The 12,416-nt window shown below is 41.5% G+C and overlaps 1 protein-coding gene across 1 annotated transcript in view; it reads left to right on the plus strand.

Moving 5' to 3' along the window:
- Positions 1-181: 181 nt before the first annotated feature.
- Positions 182-12,416, plus strand: part of LOC118336166 (eukaryotic translation initiation factor 3 subunit H) — a 58,044-nt gene continuing 45,809 nt past the window's right edge. Inside the window, exons 1-2 of the mRNA XM_035672758.1 lie at positions 182-372; positions 8,623-8,779. Coding sequence (XP_035528651.1) covers positions 271-372; positions 8,623-8,779 — 259 coding nt within the window. The 5' untranslated portion in view covers positions 182-270. The remainder of the gene's footprint in view (positions 373-8,622; positions 8,780-12,416) is intronic.

The raw sequence follows: 12,416 nt of genomic DNA on the forward strand, positions 1-12,416 counted from the left end.
GAAATTCAAGGGGTATGTGTCAGAAGTGGGATAGAGGGGTCTTTAATACATTTAGTATCCATTAGTCATGTTACAATGCCAGTTAATAAAAATAAACTATCTACCCACCAAACAGATGTTCATTTATCGCAAGCCACAATGGTTCCACCTCGGGACAGAAGAAGACACTTGGCCCTTGTTTCTATACGGACAGGAAAGCAGACGCATCTTTACCGGAAACGTCCGTCACCGAAATCTTTCCTCCCTTTTTCCGCGTGTAGCAGCTTGTAGATGGCTTCTCGTAAAGAGTCTGGTTCAGCAGCTAGCGTCGTTATGGCTTCTACAAGCGGCACTTTGGACTCTCCGGTCAAACAGATCCAGATTGAGGGACTGGTAAGTGTCACCGCGGTGCTGCGGACCGACGTACTGAGTTTCTGTGGCAGAGAAAGTGTTGTTAGTGTTACCAGCTGCGGACGCTAGCTGAAGTATGAGCATCATCATGGCGGCCAGATAATGTGAAGCGCTGTCTTGTAGCGGCATATGTAACGTGTTCTGCGTTATATGTAACGTGTTCTGCGGTATTTAATCTAACCCAGTATTGACAAGTGGGGTAATATTTGTCGTTTACAACCTCTATCTGGCTCATAAGCTAATAATAGGTACGAGGGGTTGAAGTTAGCCGGTGTTTAGCTTCCATGGAGCTACAGAGGCGTTTCATTTTCAAACCACGACCTCCCTGGTTTCCGGCGTTAAAGGAGCACAATAGGATGAGGATGATGGTGATGAAGCTGCTTCTCGCTTTCCTCACACTCAAGTGTTGCCATTTGCTACAAAATAAGAATGTAAATAGGAGGCATTTGTTAGTCGTGGTCATTTTCCGAAGCATTACGTTTCTAGACAGTGGATTATCTAACTGTGGTTACTATAGTAATATTGATTAATTATGGATAATCAATATTCGTACCATAGTCACCTGGTAGGGAATTCATTAGGAAACATTAGGACCTGAAATGCAGAATTAACAGGATCTGTTTGCCTTTATAACACAATTTATTAAGTTTGGACCTTTCACTAAATTCTTTAAGTAATACCAGGTGTTACTGTATTTGGCCCTGTACGCAAACAATCCTTAGATTAACAGTTAAAGAGTATGAATACAACAATGTTTGTGTGGTCCATTAAAAACACACAGGCACACACAAACAAATAATAGCTGATGTGTTACATTCTTACAGCGCAAAGTAGCTTATCAAACACCTACTTGGCAATAAACTAATTTCTAATTTATATATATTAAATAATTAAATATTAAACCAACTAATATTTTGCCTCCAGCTCACCACTGGTGTTAAAGTCCACAAAATTAACAATTTAGCAAATATGGACAGTCTGAATGAAAAACAGATGAAAACATTTGGGGATCTGGTCTCGCTTGTTTGTGGCCATTAAAAACAAACAAATGTGTGATTCTTTTGTGTCTGGCCTTGCGGTTCTTGGACGTGTGTGTTTTAAATGTTTGTTACTTTTTGTCTTTACCAATGTTTAACACATCTTGTGTTTCACTTTTGAATTAAGTATTGTTTCTGCGCGTTACTATTCTCTGACTGGTGATTTTTAACAAGTTAATTGTGACACTTTGTGAAATGTAACTTCACACAACCTAAACGTTTTTATTCTGCAGTACCTCTAAATAAACAGCAGAGGACAAACTTGCCTCACTGCACTGATAATCTCCCTCCTCCTGCCCTAAACTGCACTGGACACAAAGCAGCTCATTTGCCTGGTGTGCCTGAACGCTGAAGCAGGACTTAAACTTGCCAGCTGCTGCCTTCCTTTTATCTTTCTCATTAAAGCTGCCCTAGAGTCTCTGGCCCTAATTTCAAATCTAAATATTTCACCTCAATGTGTATTATTTAGACCCCTAATGAGATTTTCTTAATTCATTTTCTCAGCCTTATCAACCAAACATTTTAACCGTAGCGGTGAAAGAAAAGCAGCCGGGAGCAGTTTAGGGTGCAACCTCATTTGGATTCAGACTGAAAGGTGAAAGGTGTCTATTTCTGGCAGAGTTATGAAACGTGTTTCACCTGAATGCATTGATATGCAGCAGTTGCTGCTGTGTTGCGTCATGACCCGTCTGTCAGAGGTTTAGCTGGAGGGTTGCCCACAGTCAGCATCACCACTGCTGTGTAATAGAATTGGATTGTTTCCTTGCTTTTGAAGAGGTTTCAGTGGTGGATGTTTCCGCAGGAGTGGAGTGCGTCACAGCGATGGGTAGCATTAAACACCTACTGAGATCACACACAGCTGCCTGTATGTTTGGAAAAAAAAGGCTTTATTCATTTATTCTGACATATGATGCACGTCAGGCACAGGTCTTATTCACGTACCATGAATTAAGGAATAGTCGGAGCGCATTCCACAAGACGAGGCATTGTGATTTGAAAGCTCTGGGAAAGGACAGGAATTAGTCTAATTTGAACATTTCTTTTAGCAGTGGCAGGCAGTTTCTTTGTTGTTTCAGTGAATATATGAATGAGTAAAAAAACCGCCAGAAAGATCCCTTCTTTCCCCTGAGGCTTTTCCTCTTGCCTCAGGTCCTTAAGCCTGGGCTCGTCAGGATGGAGTCCACACTCCTTAATGTGACACAGATCAGCTGTAACACACACGGACACAAGACAACGAAATAACTTACTGTCCAGTGGAGACACATCCGTCCAGTACAGTTACTAACTGCTGTGTTTGTTCTGTCACCCTTCTGTAATACAGAATCGAGGGTTTCTTATTTTAAAGTTTTAATCTTTAAAATTTCAATCCTGGTTGATTTGGAAACACCCAGAGTTACCTGAGGTATCAGCAAGTGTGGCTTAATACTACACCAGACACTCTTCGAGCAGCAACAGTGCAACAGAAGAGCAACATAATATTTGCTGCCCATGCTTTACTTAGCAGCAGCGGTAGGAAATGTTGGGTTTGCATTCGCAGCTCTGATACGGCATCAGGGAGAGAAAGTAAACAGCAGGGTTGTTATCAATAAGATTAAAGTAGATACTTTAAAACTGGATTACATGCTGCACTGTTTCATGTGAATCCCATGAGCACTTGAGAGTAATTTGACTGTAGCGTGGGATTGTTGGACACCCCCATTACCAATAAAAACTCATCTGAAGAGAGGTAATTACAAAATGTAAGTATAATTAGTCTATAGCTGAAAAAAAGTCAGGATTATTATGACATCGGAACAAGAATTACATTTAAACAGAATTTTGTATGAGACCTCTTTCATTTATTTTGTAATTGCATATATTTATGTGGACCTCCACTCTGTAACACCTCCATACAAGTATTAAATATTTCTGTTTGTCCTACTGCGCTTTCTAAACAATAAGTAAACATAGTCACAACATTAAGACTTCATCCGGCAATAAAATGACATCAGAACCGTACATATACAAAACATGAAAACCATTAGAACTAAATTCTGTTCATTTAAATTGTTCAGTTTCATCTCATTTCCGAGTCCTACCTAGTGTTGTGAACATTAATTAGGCTGCGCGCTGAAAACGGTTTGCATTAATGAAGCACAATGCGTTCCTGTTCTTTGTTGGGTCCCATTTACATCCTCTATTTTTAAATCATTCAGTAATCTTAGTTCAGGGGTTGCCCAGCTGTTTAATGTCAAGGCCACCCACAGTAGATGAACACTGGACCACCGGCCCTCAATATTGCATTCAGAACCAATCAATGATCAATCTGGGATGACTGTAAATTACAATTTCAACCCTATTTCTTCTTTTGTTGTTCCAAATTTTTTTTTTTTACTTGGCTCAAATAAGGGTAATTCGAGTGTCATGTTTGAAAAAGATCTCCCTAGGCCAGCAGGTGCAAGCTGGCAGATGAAGTGGGAATCTGCTGTGGTCTTCATCTGTGGCTTAACCTAACAGATGACTCATACCACACAAAAGTGTTTTCTCCGTCAAGCATATTGCAGCCAGCGTTGAGTGTACAGTGCGTCTACACATCAGTGGCGCAAAAAGAAAACTCATTACGGGATCGTCTCTCTTGCTGTACTTTCTCATAAGTTGAGCCCCGTTGTGGCGGGAATATGAGCCCTTTTGTGAGAGAGAGAAGATTTATGATAAGAATTAAAGGCAGCCAACGGGGGATTTGGACCGCAATTGATTTTGCACAATTCAATTTTAAGCTTGTTGATTTATAATACGCTGTCCACATATCAATCTTGGGCCTCTCCACATGAGGTGAGCTCACTGGGCTAGCTGCTGGTGAGCTAGATCAATACAATTGTGTGTGTGTGTATGTGTGTGTGTTTGTGTGTGTGTGTGTAGCTGGAAAAGACAGTACTGGAGAGAGTTTCGTGTGTGTGTGTGTGCGCGCGGATGCAGGTTTGCACAAACTCGGAGCTTTCCAGGCTTTGCTTACAATACCTGATGGCATTTACTGAGCACCAGGATGCCAGCACAACAATTCCACTGAGACCTCCGTCCTTCCTTCCTTCCGTCCTTCCTTCCCTTTCGTTTAGTGCAGACACCTCTTCAGTTCCCCTCTTTTAAAGCATTTCTGTAGATTCAGGAGTTTTCTTAAAACCCTGCTCGGATTTACTTTATTTATTTGACCTTCCTGGAGTTGTTTTTGGCCATTTGTCCATCTCTCACCTCCTTTTCCAGACAGACGCTATTTAAGTGTGTGATGAACAGATTGCCAAGAGTTGGATAGCTGGATGCATTGTGTATCTGTGCTATCTGCTCTCACTGATGGAGGGCGACTAGGAAAGCTATTTGCTGGAAGAAAAAGGAGCCAGAGCTTAAAGGAGCAGGGGGGCTAGGGGGCTTTTTAAAGCAACCAGTGCCACTGCAGCCCTCTGCTCCCCCACCCTTCACCTGTCTGCTCTCCTCGCACTCACCTGGCCCCTCCCTCCTCTCTTTTTGTCGTCATTGAGTTTAAGCTTTTGGTTTCTCTCCTTCACATTTTCATTATTGCATTTCCTCTGTCCTTTTGCCCCCGCTCCGCCCCTTTCCCCTTCTCACTCGTACATTTTCTCACTCTTTCTCTCCATCTACCCCCCACCCCCCTTCTGACCTATTGTTCAGACCTTCCTCCCCTCTCAGTCAGAAAAGCCAAGGCAGGCCGGCAGGGAATGAGATTTGTTTTTCTCCCCACTTCACCCCACATTGTCTCTCTTCTCCCGCCCCTAGCTCTTTTACTTGTTGCATGACAGGTCCGGCACTCTAGTGAAATAAATCATCTCCCAAGACAGATGCATGCATGTGTATACATGTGTGTGCGTGAGCCAGTGAGACGAGTAAGGGCTTCCTCGTGGTGGTGATGGGTGTTTGGTGGTGATGGGTGTTTTGTCGTGAGCATGGCCCCAAGACTTACCACCCTGTTTTTGCGTGTGTGTGTGTGTGTATGTGTGTATTATTAATGCCTCCGGCAGTGACCTGCCCACACTGTTATCAGTGTGATTTATGCTCTCCCTCTCCACACTGTGCTTTCAGCTTCTTGTCCTCTTCCTGTTCATTTAGATGCTTTTCCTTATTCTCTACTCTGTGCCTAGGCTGTTTTCTGTGTTTTCTAGTCAGTGTCTCATGATGGGTAGACATACTGTATGTGTATGTTTGAGTCTCTCCAACGTACGTGTGTGTGTGTGTGTGTGTGTACCTAGAAGTATGCCACTGCAATGCTGTCCTTGGTACCAGTGAAGCAGCATTAGAGCTTAAACCAGCTCCTCAATCATGCAGAGGCTTGTCCTATTGGCCCATTTTTATCTGGCATTAAAAATTAAACACACATGATGATGCATGGACACCCTGTCCAGATGAGGCACGACAATGTGGGATGTCAGACTACAAGTCCAAATATACCCTCCCACTGTACAAGGGTAGCATTTTTCTTAAAATTTCACTATATTCAGGTTTTATTCTTCATGTGTGCCGCCTCCTCTCTCTCCAGTGTAAATTGCTAAGCTGTGCTGAATACTAACTGGTCTTTTGTATGCACTCAAGATCGATGATGCACCAGTGTTGAAGCCTGCAGGTGGTGCTTACCACTCAACTTACCACTCAACCACAGCCCGTGATTGCCTGAGTAACATGTCCCCGAAATTCCTCTTAACAAGGGTTTTTGGCAATTTTGTGGTTTTACATAAGAGCTTAGTGAGCGATGAAGAATGCTGAATTGTGGCTGAGGATTTATTATGCAATTTAGTATAGATGTAAGGGGTGTTTTAGTGATGTGGTAGATTTTCGGGACAAGTAACATGCTGTGTTCTCTCACCCAGACTGAAATTTTAATCCACCTCACTTTTTGTGTAAGGACACATAGATTATAATGATGTACTTTTTTCGAATGAAGATAAAACCATTTTTCTAACATAGTGGAAATAAGCTTCATGTCTCACTGGGCAGTTCCCTTGACACTGTCAATCCTGGTTCACTACCAACCGGGGACTTGAAAGTGAAAGCTAGTGAGCTAAGCTAAGTTGTGGTGGTCGACCAATATGGGTTTTTTAATGGCCAATGCAGATATTTAGAGAACAGGGCTGCCGATGGCCGATACATAATGCAGATATCAAAACATAGAAAAGGCATGTATAATTCTGTTTTATTCTATAGGAAATTTAGGCATAAGTTTACAGCAGGATGCATAAGATGTATACTACAGAGCTCGAAACCAACTTTTTCACCACCTTCCCAAAACTCACAAAGGGTAGTGCTAATATTGTTCCACAGCAGCGACGCTGACAAAGCTGCCTGCAGATGTGTCTGAAGAATTGTAGCGGCCCAGTGAGTACAGACATCGGCCAAATTTTGACTTCAGCATCAATCAAAAATTCAGTGCTATAGTGGCCTTAAGAAGTGGAAGCTAATTGCTAATGTTAGCAACAATTCCCAGTAGATGTTTAAAAAAAAGAAACTTTCTTTCTTCAATTCAGTTTTCATCAATCGCGCACAAGTCAGAACAAACATTAATTTGGATATAACTTCTTTACCAGTGTCCCTGACAGCTGCAGTGCTGTTAGTGTTACAAAACTGTGACTGAGCCATTTCATGTTTTCATTTTATTAGCTTTTTTATCAAAAGATGTGGAGTAGGAGTTTGTTATAATAGGTTTCCAGAGTGGAGGTGTTGCACTAGCTAAGGGTGGGCTCAACCATGTAAGCATTAACACCTACAGTATAAAGGCAGGCAAAAGACAAGTGCTCATTTCTAGGAAAATAATGAATTTACAACGCAGTGCAGCAGTTTTTATGTAATGCCTGCACATACATCCTTATACTACTCCTTTCTAAACATCTATGAATGTCGATCATCGGTAACCTCATAGCAATATAGGTCCATGTCGCAACTCTTCATGAAGTGTGCTGCACATGCGCTTCATATGCTAATCTGACATATGTTTTGATTATGATTGAGTGTATGGTCACATAATATTAATTGCCAGTGTGAGTCGCGATATACTGTAGAATGTCTGTTCGCTGGTTAAAATATCTCGTGTGTGAACCACAATTAGCACAGTCCACTATATGTTAGTTCATCCATAGAGTGTGGTTGAGATAATGTATAACTTCTGTGCCACTAAAGATGTTGTATTTATAGCGGAGGTTAGTCTTCTTGAAGAGAGAAGAGTGTATAGACTAACGGTTTAGCTGGCAGCAGCGTAGTGTGTCAGCTGTTTGAAAGACCGCTATACATATATGCGATATCATCTTGCAAGTCTCTCATCTTGATAAATATATCATATATCACGCAAATATATATTGAATATTTCCAGTATTTATACTACTGTTTAACTTAAGTTTGTTGTATCAAGTGTGTATATGTAAAGTAAACTCAGTATGTATAATATATTAGCGATTTCATAAGATTTTTATAAGTCGTATCATCGGAGTATAGGGGTGTGGTGTGGGTGGGGGGTGGGTGGGAGGGGTGTGGGGGTATAAATAAACCTTATAATGGATCTCGAAATATCTAAAATTCCTTAAGTGCTATTATCCGTTCCTGTTAAGTAATTCTCGTCAATAATGTACTTTTGCTTGGTAGTGACAAGGATTGACAGCGTATAAGCAGATACTGTGTGCAGTACAATGAATACATGTAGAATATACTAGTATTTAAATGCACACATGTGTATATGTATAGAAAACCATCTGGTTGTTTATAATTTATATATTTCTCACACCAATTGGTTACAATATAACTATAATTAGTATAGATTATTAGGTGATTTTTAATTACTGAGTGATAGTTAATAATCGTGCGGAGATGAATGGTAACAAATGAACAAGTTTAAACGGTGAGTACCGCAAATCTGCAGCGGGAGGGATGAAAAAGCCCAACCACCTCAAACAAACTAACCCCAACACAAACTAATGAGCACAAATCAACATGAGCAGAGACGCAATTGAATTGGATAACATAAATCAAAGGATGATAAAATACAATAACAAGAAATGCTGGAACAGCCACAGATCGCACGATAAATAAATTAGCCCCAGTTCAGAAAATGTAATAGTTTCTCAGAAAGTGTTACTGAAAGGAAGGTAAAGCCTCGTTTCCCCCGTCTCTGCCTCTGTTCTGTTGCCGTACTTTGATACTTCAGTGATATTATTGTCTGTTTTCACAGGTGGTGCTGAAGATTATCAAGCACTACCAGGAAGAGGGCCAGGGCAGCGAGGTGGTCCAGGGCGTCCTGCTGGGCTTGGTAGTGGAAGACCGGCTGGAGATCACCAACTGCTTCCCCTTCCCCCAGCACACAGAGGATGATGCAGACTTTGATGAAGGTAACCGCGAGCAGTGTTCCCTTTGTATTTATTCTATCGATCCTCTCCTGCAGCTATGACGTTGTCTTTAGTGAATGAATGATGAAGTCCACTGTGATGATGGCTGCTAAATGTAGGAGATGATAATATTTGAATGCTTCAGTAACATGAAGGCTTTGTTCTTTGTTCTCAAATTCTGAAATTCCACTAGAGATTGCTTTTTTGTCATTTAAATTTGTATGCCACGATAAATTGCAAATTTGGATGGACAAATTTTTAATTAGCACTGAGTGGCTGAGTTGACGTACCAAGTGGTACTCCAAATATTAAATTGGAACCTTTCAGTGAATTTTTTTTATTGTTTTGGTTGTAGTTAGTGGGTATTATTGAATTTAACCATGTCCTTGACAAGTGAGCTGCAAATTTTATTTCAGATATTGCGTCCAATTAATTCATCGAAGTAGCAATAAAAGCACCCACGGAAGCAACTGGTCCTTGAATCCTACCAGAACTGATCCCTGTGGCATAGAACAAAGACTACCTCCCACTAAAGGCTTGACAGGAAGGAATATAATGCCAACAAAGTGTTTGTTCACACAGTGTGTTTTTGAGAGAGAGGCTAGGGATCACCATTCTTAGCACACTAAGATGTCACAAGTCGTAAAGAAATAACTGTCGAGGCTAGAAGCCAATCATATCAACTCACTTAATGTCAGTGTGTGTTTTCCTGGAGTTGTATGTGTAAGATGTCCCCAGGCACAGTGCTAAGGACAATGCTGACTTTTAACTAATCTAACTAGGTGCTGGGTGTCCTACACTGTCAGTGCCAGGGTTGATGTGTGAGGTCAGTGGTGCAGGGATGGAATGGTTACAGGTGCGTGCTGCGAACGTGCACAGGATTTGATTTCGTCTTTATCTGCAAATGTGCGCTTTTTCTTTCTCCTCTCACCCCCGCCAGCTTTCATATCAAAGGATGTCATGTCTTCTGACCTTGACCCTTCCCGTACCCAAGCCTTGTTGTTACCCGCTCCTTGTTAGCACAACAAAATCTAGCTACAAGCCAGACTGAGGGATGGGAAGGTGAGCAGATGCGGGAAATGGAGGAAAGGGAGAAAATCCTGCTCTAACAGGCCTCCACTGCTAACGAGCAACTGTCAAAAATTCTGCAAGATACACAAGCACCAATGGTGGCTAAAGGTCGTTAGTGTCAGGAGAAGCTCACTCTGTGAGTGTCATGGCTTGTTGTGTTGTTGACTTCTGATGTGCTGGATTTTCCATCTGTCACTCCCTTTAAGTTAACAAGGGCTTCAGTGAGTAGCGCCCTGCCAGGAACTTTTGTGAAATGTACAGAGCTACAGCAGAATTCCTTTCAACAGGGCTTTTGATTCAGTTGCAAAATGTGACAGACTTGTGTTTACTATGTAATCTGTCGCTATGGAGCCAAATTCAAAATGGAAATGTGTTGAGAGTCCAACATCCACGTTGTGTGTGTGCTGTTTGTCGCTAAAATGATTTCAAATCGACAACAGTACAGCGTGAAGTAGACGAGTGTAGACTACAGAACACTCCTGTCTCTGCTTACAAAGTGTGTTTGCTGGACGGAGTTTATGCCACACATCATATCTACTAAATCACAGCTATGGAAAAAGAATTACTTGAATGTAAAACTATCACACAGAAACATAAGAAATGGATTTTATGCCTGTACATTTGGTCATTTTGTTCTTGTACTTCAGCCTGAATTGTCTACCCACGCACACAGCTGACCAGCCAGACCATTTTCTCCCTCTCTCTCTTGTCTACCCTGTTGCAACTAACTGTTAGTGTTTCATCTGTGCTTATGTCAGGGCAGAAGACAGAACAATAGTTTTTTCTTGATGTGTGAATTGGACTCTGGAGCATTAATACTCTACTAAAGATCCAAAGCTAGACTGTGACATAATTGACTAGTGGTTGGCTGATGCCGATATTTAGAGAGCTGGGCTGCTGATATCAAAACCAAGCAAATCGATGTATAATTCTATTCTGTTCTCGATAGGAAATTAAGGCATATGTTTACAGCAGGATACTTGAAAGCTATCGTACAAGGCTCCCAGAATTCACAAGAGCACAAACATTGTTCCACACCAGCCACACTGACATGGCTGCCAGCTACGAGTGTGTAACTATCCTACATTCAGAAGATGGGATGCATATTTTTTTAATTGGTTGATCGATTCAAACTTGTATTGGCTAAAAACCACATGGCTCCAACAGTTTACTGCCACATCAATGATGACAAACAATGTCAATAATTTGTATGTTCTTGGTAATGTTTTGGACAGTCCCCAAAGAGCATGCAGTTTTCAGAAAAATACCGTAGACATGCAATACCAGGGTCACTGTCATCCATTATTCAACAACACTTGGTGGATGTATATTCTCGCAAATAAAACAGCTTTCAATTATTGCCTTAAACTAGGAGGAGTTATCTATAAGGGCCAATCTGCTTTGGGAGTAGTGGCTCAGACACGTTACTACTGCTGAGTCCACAGCCTCTGGAAGTAATGTTACAATCAGCATGTCATTATTCTGCAATATTTTATTCTCAAAGTTCTTGGCCCGAATAAGGTATATGATTGGGAAACTTGGCAGGTGAGCGGAGGGTCATACCCATACAGATACACCACACACTCATGCACACTCTAGAGGCACAGCAGGATATTTGGCCAAATGTTTTTGACAGTTGTATGCATTTTTGATGAATTTCCTACTGGATTTGGTCGGTTTTTTGTTTTTGTATCAATGTAGCCCTATCTCTGACTACTTTATTGACTTTCTGATACATATCAGTTAATCGTTACACCCCTAGAAAAAGCCTCAGATTTAGGTCTACAAAGACACTCTCAAACTCTTCACCTCCAATCAATCACCCTAGACATGTTTAGCTTCCAAGGTCTGCACATGTGGATATATTTCTCTGTGCCGTGTGCTTGTGTGTTTCCCCGAATGTGCGTGTGCGTGCTCGCGCTTGTATACTTAAATCATCTCACACTGACTCATTGCCTGCCAGAGGACCCTAAGATCGGAAATACTCCTCCAATCTATCGATGAAGGAAAGATAGACAAGATTGGCAGCTACGGGAATCTGTGTGTTGTCGTTTCTTTTGTGTGTGTGTGTGTGTGTGTGCAGTATGTGTGTCCTTTGAGAAAGCATGTCTGTGTGTGTCTGCTATGCTGCTTTTTTATCAACAGGTGCCAGTGTGGAGCTGTACTTGCAGGACAGTCAGTGGCAGTCAATGTGACTAATATGAGTGAGAAAAAGATAGAGAAAGGGAGTAATTGAGCACGCGCATCAGAATCAGGTTCAGATAAAAACTTGGCTGAACCCCAACCCTCCTATTTCCCATGTCCTTGCATTACTCTGTCCTTGTATCATTGACGAAATGTATGGAGAGAGATGTGTAGAACTGCAGGGAGTTATTCTCTAGGCATTTTGTGCACTAGAGGAACGCAAGTTGCATGTTAATAATGTGCTTTGGTCCTCTTCTTTTGTTATGATATCAGCGACTATACAAAAAGAGGTATCCTGGTACAGAGAGATTATTAGGGACGGCAGCATGCAGGAAATTTACATCAGACTTGTAAGGTAGTAAATGTGACCCACACACACACACAC

Source organism: Morone saxatilis, unplaced genomic scaffold (assembly GCF_004916995.1).
Source record: "Morone saxatilis isolate NCDOM2014 unplaced genomic scaffold, NCSU_SB_2.0 Contig24, whole genome shotgun sequence".
In the NCBI taxonomy this organism is placed as follows: Eukaryota; Metazoa; Chordata; class Actinopteri; family Moronidae; genus Morone; species Morone saxatilis.